Source organism: Xiphophorus hellerii, chromosome 3 (assembly GCF_003331165.1).
Source record: "Xiphophorus hellerii strain 12219 chromosome 3, Xiphophorus_hellerii-4.1, whole genome shotgun sequence".
Lineage (NCBI taxonomy): Eukaryota > Metazoa > Chordata > Actinopteri > Cyprinodontiformes > Poeciliidae > Xiphophorus > Xiphophorus hellerii.
The window spans coordinates 21,486,158-21,506,733 of record NC_045674.1 but is presented as its reverse complement, the minus strand read 5'-3'; the positions used below and the strand labels follow the sequence as shown (position 1 = coordinate 21,506,733).

Here is a 20,576-nt window from a genome sequence, read left to right as displayed (position 1 = left end):
ATTCAAATTAGTGTTTTTATTTATATTAGTACTTTCCGGCCATCCGGAGAGTTTCTTGCTAAAAGGTTTAATCTTTGTTTCATCTCAGCACATGATTTGAAATTAAATTCGAGTAGTGTTTAGCAAAATTTTCATGTTAACGTTAGTACTTCTTGAGCAAAAAAGGTCTTTCTGTTGAATTAAACATTGCAATTATTTGCTCTTAAGACAATGGGTCTTTGTGTCACACATCATATACTTCACAGGAAAATAGAAAATAGCAGAAAACTGAGTACAAATTTATTGACACCTTAATAAAGTCAAACTCTGCTTTATTTATTTGACTACAATTATTAAGGTTCCAAAGATCTATAATGACACTTATTTAAAAGTACAAATTTCTCATACAACTCATGTGATGCTATCATTATTAAAATATGTGTATCTGTGCATTACAAAGTAAAACCCAGAAGAAGACAAAATCTTTCCATCAGTTCTGGCCACCTGCTGATGTGTGTGAGACTTGTCCAGGTCTTGCTGTAAAATCTTGGTAGAAGCAGAATGCTGCTTAGATTTTGTTATTAACAGCCCCTGGCCATCATCAACCAACAACAGTCATTGTTGTCATACATTGGATGTTATGGGTCAGGTGTTGAAACTTGATAAATTAGCTTTTAATTTCCTTTTTGGATGTGGTTGTTTTGACAGACTGCCTTTTTCTGCTTGCATATGTTGAACTCAGTTATCTTGTGCTTTACTGTTACACTTGATTTTAAAGCAGGAATAAAGACCAACCTTTAGTTGTAGCTGTGCTGTCCCTTAGGAGACTAAACAGGATACAGCAGCTCTTGAATGAAGCAGTGTATGAATGTAAAGTTAGTTGAAAAATTTCCATGTTTGTATTAAATGTATCCCTTACCTTTTGATGCCAGACAGAATGTAAATTACACATAATTAAAACATGACGACAGCACTAAAAACTATTAACAATTATGACATTTGAAAAGAAATCTCCATACTGAATGCATATTTTCCTGTCTAACAATAAAGTAAATGTTTTATTGAGTTGCATATTTCAGATAATGTTATTAAAAGTGACTGAATTTGTCTCAGCACTTCTTTCAATCCCGCTTTAAGCAAGGGCAACTCTTTGCTATCACTTTCTGTATCTGTGGACAAAAACAGCAAACTAGTTATATTGATATTCCTTAATTTTAAATGTCATTATGAAGCGGAAGCAGCCGTTCCTCCTCTGCCTCTTCTCCTGCTCTTTGGGAACTCACAGATGAAGAACAGGGGAGTTTCACACTCCACTTTAGTCCATGTCCCAGTGCTGAGCAGCTCCACGCAGCTGACGTTGGTGGCTGGAGATGATGTGGAATATAGCTGCTCTTCCTGGCTCCAAACCGCAAACTCCCGCAGAGGGGTGGAGTCTGCATAAATATAACTTCCAGTTCCATCCTTAAAAAAAAAAAAAAAAAAAAAAAAAAATCTTCTTGTAATTTAGCAATCCACACAAAATAAAATGTGCCGTCTTTAAAAGTAGCATCACTGTCACTGTTTCTACCTGGAGGTCCTAAACACTTACTGTGTCTTTGCTCTGAGCCTGCACTCCCATATAAACCCTTGTCAGCCCTGCCTGACTGATGTAGTCTGCCATGAGCCGGTAGATGTTGTTAGTTTTTGGCATGGCCAGCATGCCTCCCCTTAGCTTGCAGTTCATGGAAGCCTCTCTGAACTTCTTGGGCTCCTTCACAAGCAGGTAATATCTGTCCTCTGTCTCCTTCAAGCCCAGCACAACTGAACAGGAAAGATTTTCAGAATAATTTGAGTCAATTTAGGAATGAATAATTTATTTTAGTATAATTTATAATTCTCAAAGGTGATAAATTTACTCAAATAATAGTAAGTCTTCACACATTATATAGCAAATAATTGTAAATCCTCAGACAGTGATGTGGAGGGATACCGGGAATGTTTTCATCAAATCCACCTATACTGTTTTAGGACACATTAAATTAGTACTCCATACAGGAGAAAGCATTTGCATTTTGTCAAGATTTGATTGAACCCCATGGCAAGGTTATGCTTGTAAAAACAAAAATACCTAATGCAGAAATCACATGGGAAGATGGTTTAACTTTATCTTAGCATTTCTCTCAATATGTTTGGCTAAAAGTTCTCACTGACAACTCACCGTTCTTCACAAACCTAACAGTGTTCCTCAGCTTCCCTACATTCTCATCAAGCTGTCCAACCACCTTCCTGTACCTCCCACAGTCACACGTTGCACCTGATAGATAAAACAAGCATTATCACAACTTACTGTGTTTTATCAAATAATTGTAATAACTAATCTGCTGCCTCAAGTATATAATTGATCATTTTTGTCAGAAGGTAAAAAATAGATATATAAGAAGGGAAGACTGTAGAGTATGAAAGTATCTAATAGAAATACTAATTGAAGTCCAGAATATTTAAAATTAAATTTACACACAAACATGATCGAAATAAAGGGTGTCTGTTTGAATTTTTCTCACCAGTTTGTCCTTTGAGCCCGACTGGTCCATCAAAACCTTTAAGACCTTTGTCACCTGAAGATTGATAAAAATCACAAATGCGCAGCCATTTTAAAGAAATTGTGCTTTGTGACAGTATTCCTACCCCATTGAACATTTTCTGTTATGTGTGTTATAGTTCTATATTTGAAAAACATACCTGACTTTCAACAATTTTCTGAAAACAAATCTGAAATGTGTTGCATGAATTAGTGTTAATTCCCCCCTGAGTCTACACTTAGATCCTCTATTGAATATAGCTCTTTGTTCAGCCTTTATATCAACTCTGATCAGCTTCCCTGATGCTGCTGAAGAAATCATGTCCACAACATAATGCTACTAGCCAGCTACAAACATATTTTAATGTAGGAATAGTTCACTCAGGGTGATGGGCAGCCAGTGTACAACAAACACACAGTAATTGCAGATATGCCCAGAGATTCAACATCGGCCTCTTCTAAACCAAAAATCTCCTTCCATGTTTGCCGTGTCCCTAACATAACTTGTGACAATCTTAAAACAGCCTTCCTTTGACTTTATTTTTGTAATGTCTTGGCACTGTCCTGTCAACAGAACCTTGCACCTAAGTTGTTGATTTCTGCTACTCCTGCATATTTTGATTATTTCTAAAGACAACAGGTTACACTGGATTGTATCTTAAGATATCAGCATCAAGAGGGCCGCAGCTGTTTTATAAGAAAAAACATTGACTGTGTATCATTAATCTTCCACTTCCCTATATGCCCGACTATGTGTTGGTGTAGCACAAATAAAAAAGACAATAAAATACACTGAATTTGTAAAGTAACAAAATATATATATAAAAAATTCAATCAATATTTAAAAAACAAACGAACATAGGGCTTATGTGGTATTTCAATTTCACCAGCAGATGGCAGGGTCATTCTTAAAACTCACTGCTCACCCTTGCAGATTCACCTTGGTCAGGAACCAACCCACTGCACCTTACGTTACAATAGTTCAAATACAATCTACAGCTCTTAAACACAAATTTAAACTTTTCAAATTTGTGTTTGAAAAGTTCAAATAGAAACAATAGAAACAATAGAATTGTTTTGTTTCTATTGTTAATGTCTATTCACTCATGTTGCAGCTTCACAGTGGAAATTAACCCAAGTGGCAGTTGTAAGGTTTGGGGAAGTGATTTGCTGTTCAAACATAACAATGGCCTAATTATGGATGAGGAACAGAAGAGTGACATGTGACACCTGCACAGCTCCGATTGGGCTGGGGTGGAAAGGTTACAGTTTGAACCTCCTGGCATAAATACAATGAACTCATAAGATTTAAACTTTCACTTATGTTTATATTCCAGCAATATCTACTAATGTTATATCCAGGAATATAAAGAAATAAATGGTGTCTTGATGTTGTTAGTTATAATATTGTCATTAGTTTCTTTTGCGCAAACACAACGAGAAGTTAAATATATAGTATTACAGCAAATAAAATCATTGCCTACTGATGTACTGCTATAAGGCATCATGACTTGGGTAATAACATGAGTTAACCCTATACAGATGTGGAAATTCACCGCATTTAATGGCTCTGTGAGGGTGTATTAACATGCCATAAAACAGTAGTTCAGTTTTAGTTTTGAACCCTGCTGCACTTGGCATTATCCCGAGTCTATTTTGTTTTCCCCCAGGTGTTTTATGAGCTCTGGGCTTCCAGTCTCATTGTTAATCCAAAGTTGTGACCTCACTCCTTCTGTGAGAAGGCTGATGCAGAGTCACTTTCCTGTAAGAGTATTAAACATGATGAACACATGGAACGCTGCATGTACGGAGAGGCAGGAGAACTCGACTGCCTATAAAAACTGGAATAAAGACACCGTGGTCAATGAATGAGCCTGACATCATACTGCAGGGAAGATGGTTTTCTGTCTTTTGATGTCATAAAGCTTACCCTTTCGCTTAGGTTAGCTTCATGTGGACCATTTGTCCTTTTAAATTAGCTAATGAACCATTTAAAGCTACATATTAATTCTGTTTAAGGTTTTAAACTAATTAAATGTTCCAACATGTGAAAGGATTTTCTGCTTTCTTGTTTTTATTTTATTAGCGTAGAGAAGTCATCAAAGCTCAAAGGGTTTCGTCTTCAGGGTATTTCTAAGATTTCAAGGACAGTTAGGATGTCACAAATATACTTTCCCAAAGTTTCACTATGCTGAAACTTTGGGGACTTTTACAGTGAATGGCTATAAAACCTGAAAATAATTTGTCATCAGATATTTTTTTTCTTCTTTAGATTGCTTAAAGACAAACACATGTTTGAGTTTCTGATTAAAGTAAACACTAAATATGACTAATGACACTAAGCTTTGTGTCTTTACAAAAGCATTAAACAGAAGACTAAAAGAGGGAATTGACAGACATTGGCATGGAATTAAAATGATTAATTGAACCTTTCTCTCCAGTCGGGCCCATTTTTCCTGTGGGACCTATTTCTCCTTTAAGACCTGGTTCACCTGGCACACCTGAGCGAGGAAAAAGGAACAATAAATTAGGATAATTAGGGATTTAAGAAACTGACAAGACATAAAATGGCATTAACTAATTTAAATTTTGGTCTGTAATCCAATTGTTCTCAGTCGCTTCATCTTCAGACCCCTCAAAAATAATAGTGGAAAATATTGGTGACACAGAACTTCAAACAACTCTACTAAAAGTAAGTTGATTAAAAAAAGGTTAGAATGGCAATACAAATGTTCAACTATCAATATGTTTTTATTTATTTTAAGAACTGATTCTGATTCTTTTAAACATTTATGGAATAAGTAAGCTTTGTAGCTGTCATTCATGCTATGTACTTTGATTTCTGAAAGGAAACTTGAACAACCTTGAATAATTAATAAAACACTGTTTCACAATTGAACTTTAGTTTTCCTCTTTTTTTGTATGATATTATGGAATTGCATTTGAACAAGTAGAATGTAGGAACAAGTAGTATGGGATATACTACTGCATCACCCCCCAAAACCTTGGGGTACAGTGTTATAAACCTTCTTCATATACACAAAACCCTTATGGGCCAAACAAACACCCAGTACTTTCTTGAGGGTAATGATCTGGGCCACTGTTTTACAGTCAAGATAAAAGCAGCATTGCACCTCATTAATCTGAGGTCCATGAGATTATAAAGAGGCATGCCAATCATGACAGCTGTACTATGTCCAATGCCTACATCCACACCTGGCATTTGTTGAGCTTTTTAACTCCCTTAAGCATCTCTGCCAAGGTGATGGAACTGCCTTCACCCAAGTCTTCAGACTCTGCTTCCTTAAGGGAGACCAAATTGAGGAGATTCTCAAAGTGGTTCTTCCATTGTGTCTGCACACCCTCCCCAAAGCCAAAACTGCTTGGGTCGGTCGCGTTTTTCCCTTTCTGAGACGCCAAATGGTTTTCCAGAACTTTCGTGGAACCAAACAAAAGTCTGTCAAATAAAACATTGCAATGAAGTTTGTGGTTGAAACAGAACATTTATGTGAAAAAGCTCAAGGTCTGTGAATACTTTTTGCAAGATACTAAAGACCTTGTAATTGTCCCCATGGCTTTGCATATAGTGAACAGAAATTAGAATGTAGGATAGAATAAGATAAAAAAAGAGAACCTGTGGTAGTGAGAGCGTTTGTGTGGGAATCATACAGAGCAGACAGAGGTGTTCTGCCAGCTCTTGAACTAGTGTTTCCTCAGGAAACTATTCAACTGGAAACTGATGGTGTTTCAAGCACTAAGTGATGTTCTGAAGAGGCCAGATTGTTATTGGAAGGATTTGCAACACACACACACACATAGGCACACAGCCTCTGTGTGTGCACGCACACACACACACGCCCACACACCCCTACACCCCCCCGCATGCACAGAAGTGTGTCTTTTTTGTCTTCACGGGAACTTTGATTTGACTTCAATTGTTTTTTTCATTCATTTCTATAACCCAACCTGACCCCGAAGTTAGCATTTCTACGCATATTAGGACTTTGCATTGACTTCCTTTCATTTTAGTAACTGCATTTATGCTTTACCCAGAAAGAGCAGTGGTTCCTCACAACAGAGTACTTGTTGGAAAAATTGGCTTTACAAGGTGAGAAATGCTTAAACACACTCACACACATGCAAATAAAAGATGTCCAGCTAGCCTTATAAGAACTACAATGGTGTGAAAAAGTGTCTGCCCCCTTCCTGATTTCCTATTATTCTATATGTTTTCCACACTTGAGATGTTCAGAACATCAACTACAGTTTTTAAATGAAGGTGTTGATCATAAAGGGAAACATAAATCAAAACCTACATAGCTCTGTGTGAAAAATGATTACCCCCTAAACCTCATAACTGTTTGGGGCCACTCTTACCAGCAACAATTGGAATCAAGCATTTACGATAACTAGGAGTGAATCTTTTACAGTGCTGTGCAGGATTTCGGCCTGCTTATTTTTGCAGCATTGTTGTAATTCAGCCACATTGTATTGTTTTCCAGCATGTACAGACGTTTTAAGGTCATGCCACAGCGTCTCAGTAGGATTAAGGTAGAACTTTGATTATGCCACTCCATAGTCTTCATTGCATGTTTCTTCAGTCATCCAGAGGTGGAGTTGCTGGTGTCCTTCTGCAGAACCCAAGTTGGTTTCAGTCTGAGGTCACGAAAACAGATGGTCGACATTTTCCTTCAGGATTTTCATGGTTCATTTACCACAACATGTCTTCCAGGTCCAGAAGCGGCTAAACAGAACCAGAACATCATGCTACAAACACCATATTTTACTGTTGGTATGATGTTTATTTTTTGAAATGTGTTACTTTCACGCTAGATGTAATGGGACACATATCTTCCAAAGAGATCAACTGTTGACTCGTCAGTCCACAGAATGTTTTCCTAAAACATTGGGGATCATCAAGAAGTGTTCTGGAAAAAAATTAAATGTGCCTTAATGTTCTTTTTTTGCTCAGCAGGATATTTTGTTTGTCTTGGGACACTGCCATGCAGGCCATTTTTGCCCGGTCTCTTTCTTAAGTTGGAGGCATGAACTTTGCCCTTAACTGAGGTAAGTGAGGCCTGCAGTTCTCTGGATGTTGTTGTGGGTGTTTTATAACTTCTTGGATAAGTCGTCGCTGAGCTTTTGAGATAATTTTGGTCCGCTGGCCACTCCTGAGAGGTTTCACCACCGTGCCATGTTTTCGCCATTTGTGGATAACAGCTTTCCCTGTGGTTTGGTGGAGTCGTAAACCTTTGGAAGTGGCTTTGTAACCCTTTCCAGACAGATAAATCTCAATTACTTTCTTTCTCATTTGCTCTTGAATTTTTGTTTTTGGATTTCTGCATAATGTTTACCTTTTCAGGATTGTTTGGTGAACTTCACTTTGTCAGACAGTTCTCAATCCTTGTTCTCAATCAAAACATTTAAGTGATATCTTGATTGAGAACAGTGTGGCAATGATCAAGTCTGTATGTGGCTAGAGACTGTGAACTCTGGTGTGACAAACCACAGTTAAATTTTGTTTAAACAGGGAGGGCAATCACTTTTTCACACAGCGCCTTGTAGGTTTTAGTTCCTTGGGGGAGATTATTCCCATAATAATAAACATCTTCATTCAAAAACTGCATTTTGGTTTTGCTTGTCTTGCCGTTGACATATATTTCAGTTCGTATGATGTTCTGAAACGCTTAAGTGTGAAAAACATGCACAAAAATAGAAAATCAGGAAGGCGATAAACATCTTTTCACTCCAGAGTATCCACTGAGAAAGCATTTCATATCTAATCAGAACCTTAACCTTAACTGATTCTGTTTACTTTTATAATCTGATGTTCACAAATATTCATGTCCCAACAAGATTCTTGACGTCTTGATTAAAAAGTTCCAAAACTATTCTCCATCTCCACTGTCGCACTTTCCCACAATTTAATGCTCTTGTTTTTGAGAAGTTTTCACAAATTTTGCATCACATTCTGCTTGAATCATTTGTCAAAATGCTTTGCAGGCAGCCTCACAGAGAAAATGTTTTCACAGTCGTGAGCAGAGAGCTCACTGTGAGAAGCGATTATGTGTTTTTGTCTTTTGCGAGAGGAAGAAACTGATTTTGGCTCCTCTCTCTCCTCATTCCCTCTGTGTCTATAACATCTGATTAATGTTGTTTTGGCAGTGTGTACGCTCGCCAGTTAAACGGTCTGTGTGAGCGTCCAGATAACAGGCCTTTGTATCACTGCAGTCACACTTTATAATGGCCAACTCCTCAAACTGGTTTAACGACTGGTCTCTCCAGCTGCTGGCGGATAAAAGAGGTGAAGGGTGCAATTCCCAAAGGAAACGTGCAACTCGACACATTTTAAACAGCATTAGGCAGCTTAAAAATATTCAAACATCAGAAATAGAAGAAATTAAATATGCTAAGTTATTAGCTATTGTTTTCATACTAGATGGGAAAATATTGTACTACGTGGGTGCATGTTTCCATTTAACTTACGGACAAACGCTGCTAAATCCAGTAAGAATAAAGCTAACAGCTTTTTGATGCTAATACGTTTGGACAAACAAATAGTTTTTGTTACCCTTCAGAGCATTGAGAGTCATGGATTCCCTTTTAAGCTTCCAAAATTAAGCAACTGTTTCCTGTAACACTGCCTAAATTAAGACTGGGAATACATGCGTCATCTATTGCGCTGCCGACATGGTGTACTAACAAAATCATTGTAAAGACCTGCTTTCATGGCTGTCAGTAAGTGTACGGACAGAAAAACCATAATGACAGGTTGTGAATAATGTCCGTAAAGTTGAAAAGTTGAAAAAGGTTCTTGTGTACTTCTCATACCTTCTCGGTGTGTTCTCAGTTCTCACACACATGCGCTCCGTGCTACAGAGAGAAATATTTCATTGCTTTGTGTCAGGACACAGAGTAAATACAACTCTGAAAGTTGCGTCTTTAAGTTTGCCTTTTGTGTGTACATACAAGACACAAAGCAGTTGAAACCAGATGGCTACATGCAAGACTTTTTTCTACTGTCTGACATTAAATCAGTCAATGATGATTACTCAAATTGTTTCCGTATTGCTAAATACCAAAATAACAAGAGAGCATTTTTTTAAACAGAATTTTTAAAACACCTTCATCGGATCCAGAAGCATAGAGTACTTATGCAGTACTCAGTGGAATTGTCTGTTCTTTTCGTTTGGGTCAAACATTTGCACATGCTTCCTTTTGGCCAATTCCTGACAGAGCTGGTGTAACTGACTCAAGTTTGTCAGAGACTTTGAGTTTTTTGTCCATTTGAAAGAAGCGTTTGTGACCAAACTTTAATCATCTGTCGGATTTCTTAAGATGCTTCTTAATTATTTCCACATAATGTTCTCTCCTATTTCGCGCAGCGCACCAGTTCCTCAGGTTGCAAAACACCCACAAAACTTGATGCTGGATTTCACAGCTTGAATGGTGTTTTCAGGGCTTTAGTATTCCTTCACTCTCCTTCCAAGTAGAATGTGGGCTGTCTTAATCTGCAAAGATTAAGATAATTATTCCTGTGTGCATTTGAAAAAATCTGATCCATATTTATTCATTTTTGCTTTTATAGTAATAGCTTCTTCCCCTCTGAGTGGTCTTTCCTATCATGTCAGTACATGATTTGTTTTAGTGTCAGTAATAACACTTTTTTCTTTTACCAGCTTCAGCCAGTTTCTTCACAAGGCCTTTTACTTGTGTTCTGGGGTTGATTCACACATTTCCCACCAAAGCATGTTCACCTCTGGGGCCCAGAACCTATCTCCCTCCTGGACAGTATAATGGCTAGACATTAGACATTCCCTTACTGTTCTTTTTTATCTATAGTGGTTTGAACAGAAAAATGTGGCACCTTAAGGCATCTGGAAGTTGTAACAAGATGAACCAGAGATGTGAAGGTCTATGAGTTTTTTCCAGATGTCTTGGGTTAGTTCTTTTCTTTTCACCCTACTAGAGAGCTGTTTGTTTGAGAGCTTGGTACTATTGATCTTAAATAATAATTAGAAGCCAGCACAGTCAGATGATGACATCTTTCACAAAGTGTTTAAAGTTAGAGACTCTTAGGGCAAATAAACTTCTGACTTTGAGGAAAGTAATGAAACAAGTCTTTAATAAGCTTGCTTTTAAATTATTTAGAAAATGGAATCAATTTTGGTAATTCTAATTAGCCTAAAATGGCTAGAATAAAAGACCTCGCTCGTTTTATAAAGTGGGAGCAATTGTCTGGTTTTAAGTAATTCCTGAGTATTTATATTTATGGCTTGTTACTTAGGAAACAATATTAACATTTCATGTGAAAACCATTGTCAGTGCTGGAAGATTCCTAGTAAAAAACAACAAACCCCTCCCCCCCAAATTTGATCTTTCTCTGGCAACATACAAAACAGTGCAGGAAGCAGATTCTTGTTTACTTCCCCTTTTTGTCCTTCAGTCCTCTGACCTTTACTAAATGTTAAATGTAAACAAATAAAAAACCCATATATGTCTTTGTACAGTTAGATTTTCATATATTCAAACTGAAATCCAAATATTTCAACAGGGAAGTGAGCTACTTAGTGATTTAACTAAAAATAGGACAATTCTAATTTTGGCCAGAAAAAGAATATATAGTGGTGCTGCTGCCCATTGTGAATATTATGTTTTTTTCCCCATGCATGTAAAAAAAAAGGCTCAAAAAATAAAATCATTATACGCATGTGAGTGCGTGACTGATATTTTTGTACCTGCCAATCCTGGTGGTCCATTCTTCCCAAGCTTTCCCTCTTCTCCCTGCTCTCCATCATCACCTTGATCTCCTGGATTTCAACAAAGAAAACTGAGCTGACATGAATTCATTTTTTTCCCAGTGTTGAGCTATTAGGAGGATGACACATTATGCAATAACACATGCACTAGGCCAAGAAAACATTCAGTTAATTTCTTTGGTTCATTACATTTGTGTATGAATCCCTGTGCAGGTATTGTCACAAGTCTCTCAACAAACTGCACCACATACTATTTTAATATATAGTTTCTGCCAAGACATTTTTAACAGCAGTGCTATCATTGTGTTAAAATGCAATAGCTTTTCACAGTGAAAAAAACTACTGAGATCTCTGAGAAATGCTGTTGGCAGGCCACTGATGAAAAAAAAATACTTGGAAGGAAATCAGAGCAAAATCTATTTGCTGAAGGTATATCATTTTCAACTGAGACCATTAAAATACCAAATTTATATGTGGTTAAGGTGTGCTATCAAACTGAGGTTCTTCATGTCAAATTTACTGAACTTTGCAAAGTATTCACAACCTTTTTTTCATTTTTCATGTTACATTTCAGTGTATTTTATCTGGATTTTTGTGACAAAACAACACAAAGTAAGGCACAATTGTGAAATAGGAAGAAAATGGGCGATGGACTTTGAAATCTAAAAAGTGTGGGTTGCATTTTATTTACCCTCTTGATACCTCTGAGTAAAATAAAATACTCTCGAAATCACTCTCCTGTCCATTCTTGTGTAATGAAATTTCAGGATCATTACAGCAATTAAGCCTCAGAGGTTTCCTAGGAAACATTTAGAGAGCAGCCATCACAACAGACAGATCTGGGATAAAGTTAAAGTTTAAAACAGAGTTAGGTTGTAAAACAACATCCCAGAATTTGAAAATCTCATGGCTCAACCCAGCTTCTGAGAATTAAAAAGGTTCTACTTCCAACCTACCAAAACATGGCCTAAGAAGAGTATTAATCAGAAAAAAAGCAAATACTGCAAATTGTCCTGAACACACCTTTGCCACTACTTGACATGGTGTCGGCAGCATTGTACTGTCGCATTGCTTTTCCTCAGCAGTGACAGGTAAGCTGGTCAGAGGTGGAAGACTGATGGAGCTAAATAGAGGGATAACTTAGAAGAGGTTGGACAATGATGCAAAACATACAGTCAGTGCTACAATGGAATAGTTAGGATCAGTGTGTTAGAATGGTCCATTCAAAGTTCGAACCTAAAACAAACAGAAAACTTTATATTAATATCTACCATGCAGTCTGATTGGTAGTAAAAAAAAAGAATGGGTAAATTTTTTTTCACAGGTTTTCACAAAAAAAATGAGCAGTGTTGGTCAACCACATAAAATCCCTTTAAAATATATTTTAAATATATTTAAATATTTTACATTTTGCAAAGGGTAAAGGAACATACATACTTTTTGTTGGTAATGAGACAATATTCCAACATTCAGAAAATGTGAATGTAATTCTAACTCTGTCAAAAATGTGATTTTCATTTTAAATCTTCTTTTATAAAGTTAACATTTTCATATCAACACTGTCCAAGCGCTGACAAAATTATTTTAGTATGTAGTCTGCTACCAGTAAAAGCAATAAAAAGTGAGTTGGATTTTTTTCCTTTCTAGTTATGCTTTAAATAAATAAGACATTTTTTGGGTTGTATGGAACACAGAAAAATGCATGTCCAACGCCCACTCAGCTATTCAGTGGGAGACTGACCTTGTGGTCACTCGTATCTGGATGAGTCTTGTACAAATAATCAGTTCACCCTAGTGGCAGCTGTCTAAATACACACTGACTCCATGGGACTTTCTAGCCTTTAGATAGAAGTCAGGGGAAGGTTGTGAAAGTGCATGTGATGATACAGTTGCCTCTTTTCTGATCTTTGTCACCACCATGTTACACTAGAGAGTGAGTTTGCAAAAGTGCAAATATTAAACATAATTGTCCAAAAGAGCACAAAATGTAATAAATGGCCTTTTAACATTTTTTAGATTTTTACAGCATGGATTGAGAAAAATCTGGCTGGCTTTCACTTTAGCCGGAGCTGCAGGCTACGTTTTTTGTTTGTGGAAAAAGGCCTGAAAAAAAGAAAAGAAACTGAAGCTCAACTTTGAATTTTATAAGCTCTGTCTGTCTGAAACAGCAGGATAGCAAGCTACTGGATGTTGTAAAATGGAAAACACACATGGGAAGGCATTCCCTTCAAGTCAATCGGTATGCAGACAGCCAGCCTGTAAACTACAGGATATTTAAAGCGTGGTGTGTTTATCATCTGCTCAGTAAACCCTAAAATGTTTCAGGGGTTACTCTACAGGAGATATCTGTATGTTTTAAAAAATAAAAATAAAAATGTTTTAAAAGTATGAGCAAATATTGCTTGAATCCAAGAGCTGCTTTTGTTTTCTCCCCGCATTTCCTAAAAAGTAATTAAAAAGCTAGTCTAAGTGATATGATGTGCAGGTTTATATCTTAACCTACCTTTAGCTCCGGGTATGAGGGAGTTGGTGCAGACTTCTGGAGAAGCAAAAATGTAGCAGAAACCAGAAAGAAATGCAAAGAGCCTAAACAGACGAGACATCGCCAAACGAGACTGCAGATTAGTGAAGATGATCCTGATTATTTGGTTTGTTTTAACAACCAGAAGGCAGTATTGTGCCCTGGATAAGAAGGTATGTTAGAAAAAATACCTCCTACTGCAGAGAAGAGAGCTGGATATTGGTTTATAGAGCAAGCAGAAGCACTAAAGCACAAGCACATCCACACTGGTGGATAGAGGCTTATCAGTGACTTGTCAAAACATCAAATAACACAGAGCAGAACTCTGCATTCCTCTGTTTGTCTGCCCAGCCTGTACTTAAAAAAATTCAGACAATAAAGCAGAATCATAAATCAAAGCATATTTCATAAGATTTGTAAACAGTTTATTCCATAAAATTATAGCATAGAAACATAGCATAAAACTGATGATTAGTTACAGTTCATGTAGAATGTTTGATGGTATGAATATTTATAGATAGAGTTATGTGCTTCAGTTTTATTTAATTATGTATAAGGTGCCCAAACAATTACTTTCACAGTTAACCAAACATTTCTTACAAATCAAAATTATTGCAAAAATGATAAATATTTTTTAAAAACTTTTCTAACAAGGGATTTTACAGAAAAAGAATCATGAGAAGATTTTTGTGTGTTTCTCCAGATAACGATTTATGTAGCATCAAATCTGGCAGCAAACAAAATAAAGAGATGTATTATTAAAGCTACAGTATGCAACCTTTATAAAAAATATGTATCTATTTTTACATATTTGTTAAAACTGTTACTTTGTCATAATATGGTGTGAGGCAGAGCATCTGTGAAAAAACCCCCAAAACAAACAAACTCCTCTGCCTTGTCCCACTGGTCCCAGTACTAACTGCAGAGATAGGTCTCTTGGTCAGAAAGAACCAATCAGAAACAGGAGGAGTGTTTTAGCACTGTCAATCATGCTTGTGTATGTACCGCTCACACTCTCATCCATGCTCTCTGCTGCAAGGATGCGGCATTCGTGACTATTATCCTGTTATGAATGCTCATGCTAGCTATCATGGTCACAGAGGACAGCGTTTGAACTGTTTTCCAGTAAAGAGTTGCTTCTCTGCCATACAGTGTGTACACAAGTGTGATAAACAGCACTACAACCTTCCTCCTGGCTCTGATTAGTTGTATTTGACCAGGAGTGGTGCATTTTTGCAGATCACTATAATAGCTCAGAGAGGAGGAGGACATTGATTTTCTCATAGATTATCTGTCACATACCATACTGTCATGACATAGCGATAGTATTAAAAAACATTTTAAAAAACATGTTTTTTAACATATTTGCCTCAGGTCTCCTCCAGCACTTAACACTGCTGGATAGACATCAAAAGGGGCCGATCAGGCAGTCAGAAAAACACCCTTTAGATTCAGACTTTTCAGTGGCAGAAATGTCAACAACTTGTTATCATTCTTGTCATTGTGTCTATCTCACGACAGGGACTGCTTTCACTTAGAACATTTTGACATGGTCAGACAATATTTATATCAAAATGTTATTCATTTATTATTTAAAAGCTTAATGAAAAGTCAAATAAGCAATCTACTTGGAAATTGTTTGGACTTAATCCTAAAAGACAGCGAGGGTATCTTAAAAGTCACACGATGACAATTGAAATCTGTGAAAGTCTGTGTATAACAGAGTTAAAAATTATAATAGGGGCGTGCCGTGGTGGCGTAGCGGTTAGCGCGACCCGTATTTGGAGGCCTTGAGTCCTCGACGCGGCCGTCGCGGGTTCGACTCCTGGACCCGACGACATTTGCCGCATGTCTTCCCCCCTCTCCTTCCCCGTTTCCTGTCAGTCTACTGTCATATAAGGGACACTAGAGCCCACAAAAAGACCCCCTTGAGGGGTAAAAAAAGAAAAATTATAATAGATAGTTGATAATATGCTCTAAAATGTTTAACACAATATAAAGTCACACAGAACTTTGTTCACACAAAGTAGTGAATAAAAAAATGTAACGAACACAAGGAGTTAAAATTTGCTAGCAGAACATTTTATTGTAACCACAGGATCAAGTGATAATTTACTTACTTCAGTTGTCAGCTGTTTTAGTTTTTGTTGGTCTTAATAAACTCAATGGAGGCTCAGAGGGTGTAGTCATAAACAAGCAAAGACCCAAATCCAATGAAAAAAAACCCCAGCACAAGTCCAACAGAGCTCCCCTTTCTTGGTAACTGAACAGATTAATTTAGATTAAGGGCTTGCATTTTTTTTTTTTTTTTGCAGTGGAAATGCACATATTGCTTTTATAGGCAATATCTAATTAGAACTTCTAGTAAAGGACTTCTGCTGGTAAATAATTTTCTAACTTAAGCCTGTTTTGTGTGCTGAAAAGATTACATTTTAGCCCTTGCACATCCATGTTGAAAATCTTCTCAGACTGCAAAGATTCTTTATGATCTGTTAAAGACAAGAACAAACAGTAACCACAGTCTCTCTGTCAGAGACCAGCATCTAATCTAAAGTGTTACCGAGACAGAGGAGGGAACATAAGCTACACTGCCCATCCGTCACAGTAAACATGAACCCACATGCCGACATCTATTATCATTTTTTGACTCACTGGATGCTTGAAGACCCATGCTGCACAGCTTCTAATCACTGCAGCCATGAGCCAATTTCAAAAACTATTTTTCTCCCAAGTGTTAACATTATGATACAGGAATGGTGAGACATATTTCAAATATTTGTTTTGTATCAGGCTAAGCTAAGCATCTGCTGAGCACATACATGAATCTTGGTTGAAATAAAGACACTCTTTTAAGTAAACAGCTTTTTAAAAAAACATCCCTTTGTCAACAGGAAAAGTTTAGTCTGAAAATGCGATGCACAGCTCCACAGGCCTACGGTCATTACTCAAAATGAGTCTCTTTGTGAGGAAATAAGAAAATCAAAGAAACAGATGTGGTCCACCTGTGTTACATCACTAAAGGACACTAATATGAGAAAGACTCCAAGTATCCTACAAATGCAAAGCAACACATGCTTTCTATTTATTCAAGGAGAACAAATATGAAGCACGTGTTTCCTCGAATACAGAAGAGACAAAGAATATTAATGCTAGATTTTAGATCGTAGATAGAAGATGAAAAATATTAATACAGTCTGATGCAAAAGAATACAGCTCAACACAGAACCTTGTCTACTGGATGCTACGGTGTATTAAGTTACAATAAACATACATATTATTCACAATGAGGTCTTGGACGCATAGATAGAACAGCGCCTAGGAGAGCAAGGAAAAAGACCAGAGAAGTCATTGAGACTAATCAATCATAAAATTAGACAATGGGAGACAGGACTCTTCTTCCTTGGATCTCTTAGGAACCCCATCAGACAGAAAATTTGCTGAGGGCATCTGCTTGATCAGTTCCTTACAGGACATCGAAGGACTGATAATACTGAAAGGCTCTTAACTGAAAAGGAGATTTATTTTAATTGGGCCACTGCTCCACCGGAGGAAAGTATTTGTGCAAAACTAAAACCTTCAGTAAGGAGGAGGGAAGTTATGATTTGCTGCTTCTATTAAAGGGTGGCCTGTCTTAGAGTTATTTTCATTTGGAGACTAAAAGCACTCAGATATATCCAGTATTAGCTGAGAAATATAACCAGATATTCCGACTTACAGCCAAGTTATAAAGCTGCACTCCTCAAAGCAATGCGCCTGATTCACTTTGGACAGAACACAGTCATTAATCAGTCCTCATTGCTGATTGGGATGTTTGTTTCTCTTGGGTTATCTTTGAAAAGCATTTCAAACCAAACACACATGTCCTTTATTTTACAGACTTGCTATGAGTGACAGAACTTGTCAGCAGTTTCTTTTGGCCTCTGCCACCATTTACTCCAAGCTATGAACTTATGTTGTTTTTATGCTGAAGAATGTGTTGATGTTAGTTTTGCATAAATGCTTTTTTTTTATGGCTTTGGATTTTCTTTTCTTTTGCAAACAAGAGACAAACGTGGAAGCCTGGTTTGTTTTTCTACTTGCTTTTTGTTCAAAATTGCCAGTGCAAATCTCATCATAAGCAACCACAAATATAGTGCATAATAGAAACTATATGTAGAGCCACTTGTACAGTGGTTCATATAGGGCTTTGTTTGTCCACAGTTCACGAGTGTAAAATACAGAAGGATATTTCTTCCAACATTGTAGTCACCATACATACAGCTGAACTTTTAAATAAATGTTTCAGTTGTGGACCATTTTTCATCTGACGTTTTGCTGTAAGATTCTTCGCATAGCACAATTCCCTCACCCTATGTTTTCATTAAGAGATTCTTGTTGACACGAGAGAGTAATACAAAGTACCACATAATTGAGCAGTGGAGGGAAAATGATGTACTGGTTTCAAAGTTTGATCAAAATCTGAAAATTGAAACCCCTTAATAAAATCCAATGCAAAAGAAAGTAACATCATTAGTAAATACAATCAATGTGTGTATAACATTTAATTTCACAACGTATTGTTCGGCCATCTGACTATGGAAAAAGTATGGCCAAACCGTAAACACTGTCATCCACACAAAACAAAGAGGTCATCTAGACAGAAAAACAAACAAAAAAAAAGCTAAGCAGCCAATAATAAATTCGCTAAAACTCATTTTTAGAAAAAAATAAAATGAAAATCACTCACTGAGAAAACTATCAAGCATGCAGATGGAGTGAATGATTATTTAAGGTCAGGTCCAGATTTTAATTTTGACATTAAACCGTTGAAGCAATTATTGTGTTATTCTAGTGTTTTAGGATAAATAACTGTTTGTTGGAGAACAGTGTGAGGAAAGGGGCGTCTGTGAATCCGGGTGGAGGATTAGTTCCTCCCAGTAGTGGGTTAGTTTTCACCTTGCACCTGCAGCTGAAGAGGGAAGAGCTGAGTAGGGGAAAGGTTACTGTGTGATTTGGGCGGGGCAGTCTCTTTATAAAAACTGTCCTTGGGGTCAACATATCTGATCACTTTGGGTGTTTGGCTGTCAGATATTCTAAGAAAATGTGATCCCAAAGATATATCTTTGTATTCAGTGAATGTGATCAATTTTACCTCGCTGACTCTTTTAGGGGAGATTTACTGGTTCTTGACACAGTCTACAAATCTGATCTTAATGAAAAAGTGATGAGAGAAATGTAATTGCAGAAAGAAGCAAACAATCTTGCTCGAAGTTCACCACAAGACATTTAAGAGATGCAGCAAACGTGTGGAAGAAGGTGATCTAATCAGGTCACTACAACAAGGATCTTTTGCTAACTGCAAAAGATACGAATAGATGGATAAAATATCAGTTTTAGGAAGCTTCTCTGATTTTTTTTGTAAAAAATATTGAACAATGTATCATCTCCTCTTCACTAGAAAGCACATCTTTGTGTTGGCAATGTGGGTACATTTCAGAGACTGTAACTACTTTCTGGGGGTTATTTGTTGCCTGACTAACATTTGGCAACAGGAGATATTGGAGAAAATAAATCTGATGATAAAATGTTAAGACTTCTGAAATTCACTGCTGATGGATACTGCTGCAGACAGAAAAAGCAAAACAATGTACCTACAGATAACTAAAATCTCCCATAAAATCTAACGAGTCTTTCTTGTTAATGTGTTTTGAACTTTCTCTGTTACATTACTTGAAGGAAGGTCTGGAAAATGTAGCAATACTCAAAATATGTGTGTCTAGCATGCACACAAGCACACCGAACCCTGTTATCCTGAGGGCTAATTGTTTACATGTGGTTCAGGACTGCATTCTCTAATTAAGAGAGTGATTCACACTCCTGGATTGAGGGTTGACTCTGAAGCGGTAACCACAAAACAACCGTTGGCTAGTGGTCCACGCTGAAAGTGCAATTCGTATTTAAAAGCACCAGTAGTAGCACAAACTGCCCACATGTGTGTTAATGACAAATCAGTCAACAGCGACTTCAGCACATAAAACATTTATGTAACCTCTGGTGCGAACCGCACTCATTTACTGTAGAGGGTGTACGTCATGATTGGCTAGCCAGGCCTGAACTCCCTGGTATTTACCAGTACATAGATCCCTTTCTCAGAAAAGTAGCATGTAGACGCACAAAACGCAATTGTAACAACCAAAGTCGTGCCCTGCGTGATGGATCTCTTAGCTGTTAACGATTTCACTTTCCAGAGAAAGTAACTCGGTTGATATTCATCATGACCAAATGGTTCTCACCAGGAATCAATTAAAGTCGTGTTTCAGTTATCTTCAGCACATCAGTGCTGGTGTGGGTGGTCTGAGCAATCAAAAGTGCTCTCAATAATAAACACCAAGTCTGAAATGACAGTAATGTGAACTGGCAAAATTCTCAGGATAGATTTAAAAAAAAAAAACCTACTATGATGTTTAGAAGGAGATGCGTAGATTTTTCTTTTCTGCACTAGAAGCCTTTATTGACAATAACCAGACAGGAAAAGGGCAGAGAGGAAAATGGGGAAGACATGGAGCAAAGTTCTCAGGGTCGGGAATCTACCCCAGGATGGTTACGTTGATGAGCTCTGTATGTGGGACGCTTGCTCTGCGTCTACACTATGAGGCACCCGTGGCATACAGTGCTATGAAAAATATTATTATTATTATTATTTTTTTTTTTTTTTGCTTCACTTAATGTTTTCAGGTTATTAATCAAATTGTATGTCCATGAAAGATACAAATCTCTAAGG

At 37.1% G+C, this 20,576-nt stretch overlaps 1 protein-coding gene across 2 annotated transcripts; it reads right to left on the bottom strand.

Moving 5' to 3' along the window:
* Nucleotides 1-294: 294 nt before the first annotated feature.
* On the bottom strand, nt 295-14,076 carry colec10 (collectin sub-family member 10 (C-type lectin)). Of its 2 annotated transcripts, none has more exons than XM_032556457.1 (7): nt 13,799-14,076; nt 11,275-11,346; nt 4,966-5,037; nt 2,520-2,573; nt 2,177-2,272; nt 1,568-1,779; nt 295-1,440 (listed from the first exon to the last, which is right to left on the bottom strand). In XM_032556457.1, exons 1-7 carry the CDS (start codon nt 13,896-13,898, stop codon nt 1,204-1,206), a joined length of 843 nt encoding a protein of 280 aa, XP_032412348.1. In that variant the 5' UTR covers nt 13,899-14,076; the 3' UTR covers nt 295-1,203. The 2 variants fall into 2 exon arrangements, with proteins under 2 accessions (XP_032412348.1, XP_032412355.1); XM_032556464.1 differs by lacking the exon at nt 13,799-14,076 and adding an exon at nt 12,319-12,420.
* Between the last annotated feature and the right edge of the window lie 6,500 nt (nt 14,077-20,576).